The 16,687-nt window shown below is 41.7% G+C and overlaps 1 protein-coding gene across 1 annotated transcript; it reads left to right on the forward strand.

Moving 5' to 3' along the window:
- Window positions 1-493: 493 nt before the first annotated feature.
- On the forward strand, window positions 494-15,822 carry LOC107040512 (PHD finger protein rhinoceros). Its single transcript, XM_015260632.2, has 4 exons — window positions 494-528; window positions 610-1,158; window positions 5,636-5,792; window positions 7,077-15,822. The coding sequence occupies exons 2-4, from the start codon at window positions 662-664 to the stop codon at window positions 14,889-14,891; spliced, it is 8,469 nt and encodes a 2,822-aa protein (XP_015116118.1). The 5' UTR covers window positions 494-528; window positions 610-661; the 3' UTR covers window positions 14,892-15,822.
- The last annotated feature ends 865 nt before the right edge of the window (window positions 15,823-16,687 follow it).

The raw sequence follows: 16,687 nt of genomic DNA on the forward strand, positions 1-16,687 counted from the left end.
CCCAAAAACCAAATATCAAGTGATTGAATGAAGATTACGAGGCATTATTAACATTATAAATACGTTTAAAACGTTGATCGAGAGTCTGTCGAGACGTTTTTAACGTTTATAATCATTGATAAAGTGTGTGGCCGCTGGTAACACGGCGATTACAACTGTACAGATGATGCTGATCGATTATTATCAGTCAATGGTGATTATTTGTGTTTTACACATATTATCAATGGTGCATGGGTTGCAATGCAACAATGTGGAGGTTAAAACCATGGTTTCACTCAGTATGATGTGAATATGGCCAGTCGAGTTGCATTTGTTATTGGGAGGTACTTGTGGTGCTGATTGTTTGGTTGTGGAAAGTGACAATTTTCATGATTACTGCTTAATAGGTGGTTTTTAACAGTGAATTGTCGATAATAACGATGAGTAGGAGTGATGCACCTGTTAAATTGTTAAGATGATGAATTTTGTTGCAGTTCTGAGGACTATTCACTGAGGGAATTAATAAACAAATATATGGACAGCTATGTAGTAAGTAACAACGTTAATATCGTCTTGGTTGTTGTTGTTGGGTGGTAATGAGATGATTTAAAGGTTTACCTTGATTCACAGGGTACTACAAGTTCACCTACATGTGCCTCTAGATAAAGTCGTAAAGGTAGTAATGGCACAACGAGGAAAACGAATAAACAAAAACGACAATGACTTGGCGACTTGCCCGGGGGCAATTAAAAGGCGCAAATGTAGATTGGGCCCAACGGCAACGGGCGCATCAGCTAGCTCGTCTGCCCTGGGACCGTCCGAGGAGGAGGAAACGATGGCGTCGTCGAGTCAGGGGCCAACAGCAGGTGGTAATAATGGGGGTAGCGGTGGTGCATCGTGGACACCGAGACCACTGAGTGATATCAAAATATCGAGTATATACAATCGCTCAGCAGCCGAAGCACCAGCTGAATTGTTTCGTAAAGATCTTATAAGCGCCATGAAACTGCCAGACAGTGAGCCACTTAGTCCTAATGAATACTGGGTTATTACTGATCAGTGGAAGCAGGAGTGGGAGAGGGGTGTACAGGTACCAGTTAATCCGGACTCCTTGCCGGAGCCCATGGTCACTGTCACCCAGACGTCACCCGTTAATAAAACCCATGGTGACTTTAAATTGTGAGTAGTTTTTTTTAAATGTTTTTTGGGGGGTTGGGGAGGTGTGGTGAGTGATTTGCATGGACACACTGAGCGAAAGAATCATCCAATATCACGAAATTCATTTGCGGAGCAACATATGTCAGTTGTTGAAGTAGTTTAGGGTGAACAGGCCAATTGCTGGGTGGTTAAGGGAAATTTGAGTTTCGTGGGAGGATGTAAAAGAACAGAATCACCGAAATGGGACTACGATGACTTCCATACCTTCACAATATCAAAAAGAATAAATAAATTAAGTAATAGTTGAATGCAGTCGGAAGCCCTAATTTCTGGACCACTGGGCCGTATTTTTTATTTATTTATTATATTACATGTCGATCAGTACAGTAAAAATAGTTGATCACGTGATTATACACGAGTAATATTATTGAAAGGTGAAATAATCAGTAAAATTTTCATTTTATTATTTATGGAATATTCAATGGAAGTAGAAATGGTCCAGAAACTATCCGTGCAGAAATTGACCTGTTCACCCTGTCCAAACTCCACGTAATTTTAAAATTCCCGAAACAAAATTATTCATCATTGATAATTTCTTACATGAATTCCAATTTTGACGAGAGTAAAAATTAATCTATCAAATTTTCTCCACAATAATTTTCTTAAACAATAGTTGCTCGTTTCACTAGGGCATCCTGTACATTGGGGGTACCCAGAAACGTAAATTATTTAGCAAAAAAGTTTGGCACTGGCGATAATTTTCACATTAGGCATAAAATTTTCATTTTTTCTGATTTTTAAAGATGTTTTCCGCATTTTAATGTTTTCTCTAATCTCGCAAAATAAATTTTCTCATAAGACTGTGTTATTTTGGCACTTCGAAATTAATTTCCATCGATAATATTAGACTGTCAATTGAATATGAACTCAACCACAATGTTCTTATTTAAATCAACTTCCGTTTAGAATTTATTCCAGATTTTCATCTTCAAAATTTAAGTTATATTTATAGTACTTTAAAGGGTAATAGAAGGCCATTGATTACACAAAATTTTCGAACAATTTCCCACGATATTTTTCATCATCAAATCGTATTAACCATTATTAACACCTTTTGACGAATAAAAATCAATTTTTAAAAGTATTGATAATCTTTGGCATGAGATTTGTTTAAAAAGTTTGAGAAAAAGACATTTTTAGGAACTTGTTCATTTTTCAAGTTGTCAAACTAATTCAGTAGTGAAGTGGTAAACGGAGATAAGTCAACTTATCTCCCAGTTGAGTTTTTGAGGAATATTTCCGAATCTAAGGAAGATAGCGAAATTTTCATAATCACATTTGTAGTAGCACTCAATCGGCTCTACAAAAAAGGTTATAACAAAAATTTTGCCATCTCCCTTAGATTCCGAGATATTGATTGAAAACTGGTCAATAGTCAAAATTGACTTATCTCCTTTTACCGCTTCGCTACTGAATTTCTTGCTGAAAATGATCCAAATTTTTTCAAACTATAGCACATGAATCTTTATCATCTCCTGGAGGTCCCTGTCATTTGGATTTCAGAAATACAGGCCTTTTCATTTTAGAGTCACTAGATTTTCCGGCATTTTTTCTCATGTTAATTCCTCTATTAGTTTCGGACATTTCATTGAATTCAGATATAATGTATCATTTCTGATAGCTCAAGTGAACATGATCACGAATAATAATATTCATCATAATTTCTCATTATTTTCCCGAAGAGCCTCTAGCTCATGAGACGAAATCAATATTTTCCTCCCTATATTCTTGAATGAAAAGGCCTACTGATAACTTAGCAGGAAATTCGATTGGAAATTAGCAAAATGAATAAGCTTCGGTCACGCATTGAGGACACTTTGTTTGGAATAAGAAATCTGTTGAATGAGTCGAGCCATATACGAATTCCGTGAAATGTTCATGACTTTTTTGGTTCAAGAGATCATTACCTTATTATCAGGAGGTGCGAAAATGAATAGAAAAAAACAGAATTCGTGCAAAAGGAAAAATTCCAGATATTTCTTAAATATGACCGTCACTTGCTGTCAATCGTCATGAGTTCAACAGAAAGAAATGAATCTATCGTATTTTAGAATTTCCTTATTGCGAGAAAAATATTAATTTTTCTGTGGTATGAAGTCATTTTTTCTCTCAGTGCGTGAAGAATTTCTATAGGAATTCACATAAGATGATGGGAGTGTGGTCATTCCCGGAAGGAATCCTCTAGCAGGGAGCTCCATCAAAATTTAGATTTTCTTTGGAAAAAGTTTCAAGATGTATTGTTTATAGAAGAGTAGGGTGACTCGTCCAGTGTTCGAGTGTACAAAATTCTTCAAATGCCAGTAAATCAATAGAATTGAGTGACGATTTGAAAAGTTGCACTTGGGAAAGTTACATTCTACTGAATATCAACCATTTTCTTTGCGAAGGATGTGGGAATTGCTTCAGTCACTGCACGATTTCCCATTTCCATAGGAATTGATCTTATTCGCGAAAAATCATGTTTTTTGTTGAGAATCGCTTAGGTATAATTTTGCCATAAAACTAGACAAGAACAAGGGTTTTTCCTTCACTTGTCTTGTCTTGTCTCGTCCTCAGGACCAAAAATTCATGTTCTTTTCTTATCACCCTTACATTCACTGCTTCAAATCGAAAGTTTCAGTCGCATCATTTCAAACCAATCCTTGTCAAAACCATTTTCGTTCGAATTATTTTTGATCAAGTCTTGTCAAGAAATCTTGTCTTAAGATAGTTCTCTGCACTGAGAGAAAAAATTAGCTCTGCAAAAAAAAACTATAAGTGCCACGGGAGAATATTTGATGGAGTGGAGCAGATTTACTTCAGGAAAATTAACCAATTTGATACAAGGAAATTTAATATCTTTCACAAAAATTAAATTTTTGTCATGTTCATCAGAAATGTTTGGTGAATTGGAAAATTAGGATAAGTACATTTTTTTCGAAAATGCTTTTTTTTTGTTAAACCGCTTCCCAACAATTTGTGGAAGAGATTTGGCAAAAAAATTTGTTTTCTAAAAAAAAAGAACTTATCGTAGTTTACCAATTTACCACCGAAATATCCCTAAAAGAATTCGAACTGTTGGCAGGAAAAAATATGATCTATTGTACGCAATCATTTGACTTGATAGAACTCTACAGGTTGATACCATAGAAAGAATAAATTGACGACGAAAGAATATTTTTTCCCAAGAAAAATTGTCCCCTCGAAATTATTTAGTTTTGCCAATAACACAGTTTTCGACGAGAAAAATGTAGTTTCCTCTTGAAATTATCATTTGTTCTACGGAAATTATAAGTGTTTATTGGACAAAGATATACATTACTCAATAAAATTCATTTAATAAAACCGGATCCTCATATAATTCTCCGTAGAACGAATGTATTTACCCGAAAAACATAAATTTGTCACGAAAACAATTACTACGACGAAAATTATCGTCTCGGTGGGCAATTATCAATTTCTTTTTTGTCCACAAGTAAATTGATTCCATGCGACAAAAGATCTCTTCAGGAAAGCGTGTAATTTTTCGGCAGACCTAATTTTTTCGCTCAGTGTGCATGAAATCACTTAATTCTGCTAAGAATATCCTAGAACTTCAGTTTGTAGGTTTGTAGTTTGACCCATCTACCTAGGTCATATGAAAAAATCATTGTTCTAATTTTGTAATTGTCTGAGGAGTGAAGTAACCAAATAAGAATAGTCAACTATCAGCGATCGAAGCGGTAAAATTTGATGATAACTTGATTGTGGGGAATTTTTCATAAGATCTCATAGAATCGATCACGTTTCAAAGAGATCAATGTAGCTTACATTCACCTGAATTGATGATTTTGCTCAAATAATACGTCAACTATTTCGAACACTGGACAATTCACTCTTGGTCAAATTTTATATTTTTTTCGGTCTCGAGGACAGGTGACGTACATGAGAAAATGTTGATAGAGTTATTCATAACAGGTGCAATTTCCAACCAAAAATATTTCTCGACATTTTCTAGTGAAATTACTCATGAAGATTATCTGATATTTAATAAGATACTGAATTGTCAGATGTTTCCGGCGGAAAACTTGTGAATCTTTTGAAAATACCTCTCAGCATTTTGTCGTAACATCACTCAATCCGGAGATAAATAAATAGTTAATCAATAATTTACGATCGAATTGACCTACTTCCCTCATTACAGTAGCTTAATGTTGTTGGAGAAAATATCACGAGTTGAAATACTGGGAGAAATGATGTTATCAAATTTTGTTAACCATTTTATTGGAATTTCTCTTTATCTTCATAATTTTACATTACATGAATTGATAACTGACGATTCAGTTATTTTCATAGTAATACTACGTGCATAGAATTTCAATAACTGTCTGCTCTCGTTACTTATGCCTTCCTCAGTAAGTGGAAATAATTAATCATTGCATTACTTCAATAACTCGGCCGAAATTTTCAATTGTCACAGGCCTAAAAAATTCATAAGGATATCACGGGACGATTATTTCAATCCTGAAGAACATCACCTCAGTACAACACCAACTAGGGCTGAGAAGGCGTGCGCTTATGATCTCGATGATACTGATATTGCATGGCTCGAAGTACTCAACGGCGAGAGAGCTCAGGTAAATCAAAACACTTCTCTCATCCCTCCCATAAAAGGGAAAACCTTCACAAACCCTCTATAGCCCCTTTTTCAATCAAATTCTTTACATAAAGCTGAAACTAGAAGGATTTGCCAGCAAAAGGTTCGACTTGGACAAATTTAGGATTTTCCACAAACTTTCAAGTCATAGGGGAGCATGAGGCAAAATGAAACAGCCAAAAAACGACTAACTGACGCAATTAAAAAAAAAAAATTTTTTTTATCAACTTTTGTTTATCAATTTTTTCTATTATTGGGAGTACTGATGAGAATAATAATTTTTTATTCGTCTTATAATTCACTTGATTAAATTACGTCGATTATCTTTTTATTTTTTCATTCGATTGAAATTCAACATCACATTTTCCTTTTTTCCCATCTGGGTCTCTCCCTGGGTCTTGCTCTGGACTTTGAATTTTGCTGTTTCATTTTCTTTTCAATTAATTCATTGACAAAATCTTCTTCCGTAAAAAATTCTCAGTAATTTTCCATTCTACGTAATGGAAAATTATTATTCTCGTCATCTTTCTAATTTCATGTTCTGTACTCCCAACAATAAAAAAATAAATAAATAAAAGTGAATAAAAAACAATTTGATGAAAAAAATTTTTTTGCTTGAATTGCGTCAGACAGTAGTATTTCGACGGTCTCATTTTGTCCCACTTCTCCCCTATACAAACTTGTTCACACTTGAAAAATATTTGTGGGGTGACCAGGCCAATGGTTGGACGGTTAAAGACTACTACGAGCTTTAAAAGTCACGGGCGATTGGAGTGAGATTTTTCATGCATTGATCGATTATATGTCTAAAAACAAATAATTAGTGCAAAAAAATTAATCGTTATTGGTCAGTTGCCCCGCACATGCTTAAAATGTTAAAAATAGTCCAAGGTCTCCAATTTTTTAGCTACAAAGAGTTTTTTTTCAAAATTTTTGAAAAAATGTGCGCAATAACAATTACGAATTTGTTTTTTTAATTCGACTCCTACACACTAGTTTTAACTTTAAAGCAAGGAATAGATTTCTTTTCGATAAATTTTTATAGAGAATGCTTTTAGAGTAAGTAAAAATGTCCTTTAAATCTAGGCATTTTTTCCCCTACATTTCAGTGCCACAGGGTTTTTTCATTAAAAACTAGAAATATTTTCAGTGCCACAATTTGTTCACTGTCCTTCCTATTCTTTACAAATCTTCTTCCTCCCATTACCCTCACGATCAAAACCGAAAAATTACCGAAATACTCCTAACAAAAAACCTATTTCAGGCTGGTCAACCATCGATAACCGAGCCCCAGCTGGAGCGTGTTATCGAGGAGCTCGAGGTCCGCTGTTGGGAGCGCATTCAAACAATAGTTAAGAACGAAGAGGGCCTCGGCATCGAGTACGATGAGAATGTAATATGCGACGTATGCAGATCACCCGACTCTGAGGAGGGTAATGAAATGGTATTCTGTGACTGTTGCAATATCTGCGTGCATCAAGCATGCTACGGTATAACGGCAATACCCGAGGGCTCATGGTTGTGCCGTACTTGCTCTCTAAGTCAGCGTCCTGACTGTGTATTGTGTCCAAATAAAGGGGGTGCAATGAAGTGTACACGCAGTGGACAAAAGTGGGCCCACGTATCCTGTGCACTGTGGATACCAGAAGTCAGTATTGGTTGTGTTGAGCGTATGGAGCCAATAACTAAAATATCCAGTATACCACAGAGTAGATGGGCACTAATATGCGTATTGTGTCGTGAACGAGTTGGTGCTTGCATACAGTGCAGTATAAAAACTTGTAAAACAGCTTATCATGTAACGTGTGCATTTAAGTACGGTTTGGAGATGAAGGCTATCATTGAGGATGAAATGGCTGATGATGGAGTCAAATTGAGATCTTACTGTCAGAAGCACAGTAGAACAAATACCAAGGACAAAGTTGGTGTTGGCGGTGGTGGGGGTGATAAAGCTGGCTCTGAGGAGGAGGAGGGTGAGTCAAGACGACGTAAACGTAAGGACATGACATCCGAGGAGAAGAATCAGGCGAGAGCAGCTAAACTCCAGGAAATTGAGGCTGAATTCGATAAGCACGTCAACCTGAAGGACATAACATCCCAACAGTTGGACGTTGATCCCGATGGTATTGTCTACATCTACAATTATTGGAAACTCAAGAGAAGAGCTGGACACAATAAACCCCTGCTGGCGCCGCGCTGTGGTGAACTCTCAGGCAGTGGTGCACGTGCACAGGGACAGGCCGCTGATCTCGAGAAAATGCGCACATTTGTGCAATTGCGTCAAGATCTCGAACGAGTTAGAAATCTTTGTTATATGGTTAATAGACGGGAGAAATTATGCAGGACGTTTTTACGATTGCGTGAACAAACATTTCATAAACAGGTACTCGTACTCTCTGGTCCACAATTACCACAGGCAGTTGCAGCTGCTGTGGCTGAGGCCAATCATGGCCCATCAATTTACGATCGTTTGTACTCACATCCCGACGGTGAGGATCATACTCGTGACTTTGACACTATTATCGCTAGGATAGAGGGTAAAAAGTCACCGACACCGGTGTCCGGTGATGACAAGAAGAAATCACAGCCGGATTTCAATGGTGCATCGAATAAAAAATTGTATTTCAATGGAACAGTCAGGAGAAAAGGCTTGTATACCAGTGATTTGTCGTCGTTTAGCAGTAGTGAGACGGACACAGCAAAGCCCACGGTTAAGTCGACGAGTAAGGCGAGTAGTAAGAGTAAAATGAAATTGGAAACTGACTCGAGTACGGAGGAAGAGGCCAGTGCTACGACGATAGCATTGAAAAAACCCACGAAAACAATTGGCAGGAGAAAGCAGAAGAAGACGAGTGCACCTGACAGACCGAGAGCGACTGGTGGCAGTGAGAGTGATAAGCAAGACAGTACAGGCGCAAGGTCCAAGACACTGCAGCACATGGAGAAGGAGCTTGGCAGTGCTTCGGGTAGCGATAGTGACGAATTATTTCCACTCAATACGAGTACGAGAGTGGGACCTTCTGCGGCATCTGCCATCTACTCAACAGATTCTGATTCTCAGGAGCACACGGCTCAGTCGGCGCCGTTCATCTCCAAGGCGGCAGTTAAGCAATTTTCAGCTGCTGACAGTGCGAAAAACGCATTGAAGAACTTTGGAAAGGAGTCGAAGGATGGCGAGGCGAGTAACAAGGAGAACGTTAAATCAAAGAAAAAGGAGAAGGAGTATATTCCATCGGCGTTAATCGTGCCCCAGAGGCAGGCGGCGAAGAAGGCCTCTGAGATAATGCAGAGGTCACAGGGCAAGAAGGAAATACCTCAGGAGCCGCCTGAGCCCATCAAGTCACCACCTGAGGAGGCCAAGCCTCCCAAGCAGAAGGACAAGCCTGTGTCAAAGAAGAGTAAGGAAGCGAAAGTCTCAAAGGACTCTAAAAACAACGATATCTACGACTTTGACAAGGAGTTTGGTGATGGCTCTGAAATCCTGGCTTATGTGCCTCAGAGACAAGCAGCGAAGAAGGCTGCTGAGCACATTAAGAGCGGCCTGGGCACTAAATCCACTCAACCGGAAGCTGAAACTGCTGAAGTCAAGTCCAAGAAAGAATCTCCAGACACAAAATTCAAGAAAGACACGAAGAAGGACGAATCCCCTAAGAAAGAGGAGGCGCCCAAGAAGAAATTACCAGAAAAGGCGTCTTCCAGTACCAACAGTGACTCGAGCTCAAGCAGCAGTTGCAGTAGTTCCTCGGAGTCCAGCAGTGATTCAGACGATGGCAAGAGCAGAGCTGGTTCAGCATCGTCGGCCAAGAAGAAAGACCAAAGCTCATCGGCAACATCATCTGAGAGTGATACGAGTAATCAATCTAAGAACAAAGTAATGAACAAACGTACAGGTAAAGCAGTTATGAGTGACGATGCCGCGGAGGGGATTGATAAACGTGGTACAGTGGCTGGGCGGAAACTCAAGAAGCTGCCTGATAAGAAGCTTAAAACTTCCGACGGGCGGCATGGACTCGAGTTTCCACCGCCGCCTACTGAGAGAAAAGAATCAGGTAGAACTGTCACCAAGGATTCAAACCAGTCGCGGCAATCGTCATCCACACTCGCATCATCATCATCATCATCAGCAACACCCCCAGCATCAAAGAAAACCGATTCAACGAGAACGCCCGATATTACCAGTAAAAAGTCACTTCAATCCCAAGGTAGTGTTAACCAAGGTGTGCTCAGTGGGTCTAGAGATAATGATGGGCCAAGAAGTTTATCTGGGCCCAAATCATCTAAAAAGACATCACCAATCAAGCCAGCCCAGCTGCAGCACCAGTCCTCCACGAAAAATCGTAAAGAGGAGGAGCAGTCCAGCACGAGCAGTACACCAAGAGGCAAGTCCGGTGGTGAGGCAAGAAAGCGAAAATCAAGTGAGGTCACTCAAAAAGAAGACAAATCTGGTAAGAATGCGGCTTCGGTCAAGAAAAATGAGAAGAGGGTAAATGAGAAGACAGTCGAGAAGGAGTCCCCTGAAATTATAGAAGTAAGACCTAAAGAAATTGAGGAACTTCCTCTTGAGGTGGAGATTATTAAACCTAGTAAACCAGAGCCAATACCTAAGCAACGTCCTGAGTCACCTAAGGAGGACAGAAGAACGAAGAAGGCTGGCAATAAGAGTCCTATGCACTTACTGCTGCTTGAGGAGGAGATGAAACAACGACGGGCTGAACGCGATAGTCCTAAGAAGTCCTCCAAGGGTCTTGACAAGTTTTTGGAGAAACGAGAACATCTGGACAAGCTATTCAAGGCTAAGGGGGTTGAGGCGAGGCACGAGAAGGAGCCGAGTGAAGAAGCACACAAGGAGGGTCACAAGGATGTTCACAAAGATGTTCACAAGGATGCTCACAAAGATCGCAAAGATACTCACAAGGAGAAGCCCTCGAGGCTCGAGGAGAGGAGATCGCATGGCTCAGAGGGGCGTAAGAACCACACAAGTGAAGGTGTTCCAAAGATCTCTGCAATTTGTGATAGTGAACACCCGGAGGAGCTTGTGAACGCCCTGAGAAGAAAGAGGGATCACAAGGGTGAGTCTGAGCCTTGTGGGATTCTCACCGTCGTTATGGAGAATCCACCGCTCGGTAAGGAGCAAGAGACCTTCCAAAAGCCCCAGACAGTCCCCGAGAAACAGGTACCAGACGTTCAGTTCGAGAAGGAGATCCTCAAGCGACGAAAGTCCATCAATCGTTCCATATTTTCGCCTCAGCATGGCCAGTGCAAGGACCCCAGTGTGTCTGAACTATTCGACTTTGATCAGGACATCCTCAATGACGACATCAACGACGATGGCTTCAGCATACCCAGGGACCCTGAGGAGCGTCAAGCCCCTCTAACCTTCTCCTTCAACAACGAACTATGGTTCAAGGAGGACACGAAAGAGGACAGCGCGAGAGAAACTCTCCACCTGGTCGAAAAACTCCGAATGGAACTCTCGAAAAAATCAAACACCAGTCAATTTGATTCAGAGCCTCCAACCACTGAGGAAGTGAAGAAAGAGGAGCCACCTCCATCCAAAAAATCTTCAGAAGCCCCTCCCAAGGATCCGAAGCCCCAGGAAGTCGCGTTGCCCCCGGAGCCCCCACAAAAGCCCCGGGAGATCCCTCAAAGCCCCGAAGAGACTCACAAAAACCACTCAATCGAGGAAAAACGAAAATCCTGTTATCCAAACAACGCCGAGCCCTACGCGCCCTACCCCAACGACGACCTGGCGTCCGGTAAAGTCGCCATTGCCGAGCGAGCAAAACTGGATAGAGCGCAGGCAGACGAGAGATGGGTGCCACCGAGTATAGAGAACTTCAATCCCAACGACGTACAGCATCTCAGTCAACTGATGGAGAGTCAAAACCACAGATACTCACACGGATTTCCCAATGATATTACCTCGGTGATGCCAGAGAACAATGCTGACGCTCTGGTGCACCCTCAACTCAACCTCAACATGCAGGATCAGTATCAATTGATGCAGCAGCAGCAGCACGCAATGGTACGAGCCCATTTGGATCAGCATCCAGAGTCAAGGCCAATGCAGCAATTACCGATGATGGATCAGCAGTTGCCAGGTCCCATGGTGGAGGAGATGACGCCCATGGAGATGGTTAACAGACACCTGATGGCACTGCCGAATGCTGAGGACGATCAGAACAGTGAGATTGACAGGGGCCTCGAGAAGGAGGATGCATCGTCTGACATAAGGCAGGACTACACCCAAAGCAGTTCCCCTTACAACGACATCAACAACAGCAGGCAGGATACCAGGTGGGCAGAGAGCCAGGTGTTGCCCTCGAGGAGATCAACCTCCTCCTCGATAACATCTGCCTCGTCCACTGAGGAGCACGCGTCCATACCACCCTACAAGAACATGGCACCTCTGCCATTTCCACCAGGTTCCATGGAGGGAGGCCCCTACCATCCCTACGCAGACTCGAGTGCCTACGCAGGTCCAGTCTCACTCTTTCCACCTCAATCATGTGCAGCACCACTCCCTTATCCCTCTCCAGGCACGGGGATGTTTCCTCCCGTCTTTGGCGCCCCCTTTCCAACCCCCCAGAGCTTACTACCTCACGTTCCCAAGCCCCTGGACGACTCCCTCAACATGCAGGCCTCCCCCTGCACAGCAGCCTTCACCTCATCCTCTCATAACATGGCACTAACAGCTGCCATGGTATCTCCACCCAAAATCCCGACTCCACCGCCCACTGAACCTACTCAACCCACCCAACCCCCTCCCAGCCTTGAGCCTGCCGAGGAACAACCAACACCTGAGACCATTCAGCCCCAGGTCACCTCCCCAGCGTTACCCATGACTTACCCAAATAACATGCCTGAAGCTCAACAACTACCTGAACCGGTGGTTGAGAATGTTCAACCACCAGATCAGAAGGCCAGTCAGCCTGGCAAAAAGAGCCCCTCCAAGCCCACGAGAATGTCAGCGAGAGTTGGCTCTCTGCAGGGTAAATCTCCTGGCAAGTCCCCCAGGCAGGAGCCTGTCAAGCCCCCAACGACAAACAGGGGAAGACCTAGGGCACCAAAGGGCTCTCAGCAGGGCTATCGGGGTCGAGGAAGGGGCAGGGGTCGGGGGAGAGGGCGAAACAGCCAGAATGCAGCCATCGCGATCCTGCCAACCCTCAGCAATACCATTCACAGTGATGACTCCATCCAAAACAAACTCGTGGGCACTGTCTACGACTTTGACTCTGACGAGGACTCTACCAACGAAACCAACATTGCTGACTTAAAGACCATGAGGGAGAGGAAGAAGTCCACTGACGTCAGTGAAAAGCGTGAGTCGAGTATTTTGAAGGAGGGGATTCAGTCGTTGTCGAGTCCAAGTGTTCACAAGAAGTCTCCAGCTGTCTCTGAGTACAGCAACATGACAGAGGCCACTGCTGTGGGCCAGGGCTTCACGGACACTGTGATGCCTCTTCTTCCAGGTCCCGTTGATATGAGGACCTATAACTCGACGACTGAGGGACAAACGTCATCTCTTCATGCTCAAACCTACGCGAATCACATCCTCGGGTCTTTCTCGGGTGTCTCCACAGATCCGGCTTTACCAGACATGGAGGACGAGCTGGCAGACGCCCTTCACCTGTCGAAGCCAGACGCCTCGAGCTCCAAGACCAGCTTCAATGACCCAAGTATGGAGATGTCGTCGAGTGTCAGTGATGGAATAAAAATGTCGTTATCAGACTCCAGAAATCAGCTCAAAGTCAAGATCAAGGGCCCATTCTTGGACGCCAACTATGTGGCAGGATCGTCAGTACCTCCACTGGCTCAGCAAGCCCCAGCGATAATTACGCCATCAGCAACGAGTGCCTCGGGTATCTCTGGCACCTCGAATCTCCGAAGAATGAGGAAGAAGGAATTACTGAGGCAGTACTGCTCTCAGGCTGACATGAACACTGAGGACTCTGGTATTGGGAGTGTCACAGCTGCACCAATTAACATTCCACCGATCAATAGACCCGTAATTACAGTACCTAAAGCAATTAAATCAGTGGCTGTATTCCCGACCAGAGAAGATTACAGGGCTGTGGTAGATGCTAATAGCACGGAGAAGAAGAGGAGAAAAGACCGGGGTGGAGGTTTTCCAGAGGCACCTGAGGACGATGCGTCTGGTCGTAGGCCAATTGGTGGCACTAATACTGACAGACGTCGGGGCAGACAACCGAAGACACCAGCGGGGGTTGTCAACAGCGCACCACCAAAGCTTAAAATCAAAATTGGTAATAGTATCATGGGACAGGAGATGGGCACTGTGCAAGAGGATAGAAGTAAGATAAGGCCTCCGAAGAAGAGACTGAGCAACATTCAATCTAAACCGAGTATTGAGGAGCTCAAGAGGGAGAGCATGAAGTTCAGGAGGATGATAATGGCTGGGTTTGATGACGATGAGATGACTCAGGAGAAGAGCAAGAAGGATAAGAATGGAAAGAGGCGGAAGAAGCAGAAGGGCAAAGAGGGGAGGGTGCAGATACTCGAGGGTGGCACATCAACGACGAAGCTCATTATCAGACTCAGCAAGGGAACTGAGGCGCATCACAAGACTCAGGAGGCGTCGGGCAGTGCTGCCAATGAACGTGTCAGCCAGCCTGAGAATCCGGAGAGTCGGGTGGGCCCTGGTGCTACTGAACCCTCCAAGAGTGATCCCACTTATCCATCGGACAATAGTGCAAGTGAAAAACAACCGGTTGATCAGAACACTTCTAGCACATCGGTTGGTAATGTTAGGTCTGCCAAGGTAACGCCAATCAGATTAAAATTAACAAGGTGCAATCAGGGTTACGAGCTACAAGCGCCAGCTGGTACCAGTGGTGAGGGAACTGGTACAAGTGATACTGTGACTAATCCCGTTGAACAGGTAGCAACGGATGCTGATAAAAATACTGGCGATGGTGGGTGTGAGGAGACCAGTGGGGAGAAAAAGACTTCCAGTGAGGACGATGTGAAAATTAACAGTCAGACAACAACGGCGAGCCACAATTCACCGGGTTGTCCAGCTGCAGCGCCTCTACCCCAAGGATGCCAAGTTAGGTGATAATTAATGATAATTGTATAAATACAGTAATCAATGGCTCTTATTAGATTTATTTACTATCATTATAAATAAAAAAGAGAAGAAGTTTTTAGATATATGTATATATTATATATATATCCGAGTAATGTATATATAATAATATTCATATATGTATGATAAAAGTAATGTTTCAGTGTTGGACACGTATACACAAACACAATACACAAAGTGACTCGTTTTTAAGAAAACTAAATGAAGGAAAACGAACTTTGCTCAGTTTTAATTTTTTTTTTTTGTTTGTAATGATTCTCTCTCCATTGTTCAATTTCTTTTTTTTCTAAATGTAAATTATTGAATCTATATGTAAATGATCTGAGGGTGAAAGTGAAATAAATCACAAAGTGCCCCAACAAATTCACCATAAATTTTAGTATGTACATTCTGTTTTCTTTTATGTAATCATGAGGAATTAATGGTGAGTTTGGGTTGAGGTATCACTCGTTGGTTTTTATAGTTATTGTGTTTTCACCTGGTTGACTTTTCTAGTGAAGTTTTTCTGCATTTTCGGGTTTTAATCAGCAATTTTCGATGATTTTTTTCAAGTGCCATCATGGAATTTTGACACTTGGTGTAGACAATTATGATTTATGATCTTTTTCTAACGAACATGCGAACTAATCTGCTCAATAGTAATAACGATTGATACCTTGACCGATCGCCCTGGGAAATATTGAATTCCTATCTTTGTACAAAATTTAAAAAACAAGAATAATCACTGGTTAAGGCCCGTGTGTATTATCTTTCGAACGTGTTCTTGTTTTTTTTTTTATTTTGATAATCTGAAAGGTTCTTCAATTGCCATTCAATTTTGCATACTCGTGGATTCTTAAAAAATTATGATTAATTGAAAAAAAAACTGAACATTTTTAAAGAGCATTTTTTAATAATATTGGGAAATAATCAAAATAGGAAGGAAATTGCAAATTAATAATTTATGTCGCGCCGTGCAATAAGTCGAGTTTATCGCACGCTGCGCTTCGCGCAGCCTGCTCAAAACTCGACTTCTGCACGATTTGACATAATAGTATATTTCAGAACGTGTGGGGCAATTTCGTCTTTAACGTGTGTGGGGTTTACAGCATGAGCCGAAGGCGAGTGATGTAACCACACACGTTAAGGACGAAATTTCCCCACAAGTACTGAACAAAATTTTATGTCACGAAGCCTGAAACCGGCTGAATTAGACACGAGACGCGAAGCGTCGAGTGTGTAATCCAGCCGGTTTCAGGCATGAGTGGCATAAAATATTATAGAGCACTCGGTAATAAATTTCGTTTTCAACGAATGTGTAGTTTACAGGCCGAGCCGAAGGCGAGGTCTGTACACACATTCGTTGAAAACGAAATTTGTGCCCTTGTACTCTAATCTACTATTACAGTATCTAATAGCTGTTAAGTCGTCATTTGTCACAATAGTCAATGGCTGTCAGATCGTTAATTACCATGATAAATTATCTATTTACAATTTCCTCTCTGTCGGATTTATTTCCTAATCTTGATTAGAAATGCTCTTTGAAAATGGACAGTGGTTTTTTTCTACTTTTTTTTATTGTTTCATCATAATTTTTAGCGACTCCTGCATGATTGAAAATCCAGTGGAAATAATGATATATTTTAGATTATGAAGATGGAAAAACAATCGATAGAGATAACATTAAAAAGATGACCCATCTGGGCCTTAAATCGTGATTTAATGAAAAACCCTTAGATATAGAAAAATTTAATAAAAAAATTACTATGAGTATATTTCCCGAGATT

The sequence above is a fragment of the Diachasma alloeum genome, unplaced genomic scaffold (genome assembly GCF_001412515.2).
Source record: "Diachasma alloeum isolate Michigan unplaced genomic scaffold, Dall2.0 Dall_scaffold_00336, whole genome shotgun sequence".
Lineage (NCBI taxonomy): Eukaryota > Metazoa > Arthropoda > Insecta > Hymenoptera > Braconidae > Diachasma > Diachasma alloeum.

Bases quoted from the DNA above. Each gene is read 5' to 3' on its own strand.
- LOC107040512 (XM_015260632.2), top strand. From the start codon at position 662: ATGGCACAACGAGGAAAACGAATAAACAAAAACGACAATGACTTGGCG. The intron at 1,159-5,635 runs GTGAGTAGTTTT...CAATTGTCACAG, and splicing joins ACCCATGGTGACTTTAAATT to GCCTAAAAAATTCATAAGGA. The intron at 5,793-7,076 runs GTAAATCAAAAC...AACCTATTTCAG, and splicing joins TCAACGGCGAGAGAGCTCAG to GCTGGTCAACCATCGATAAC.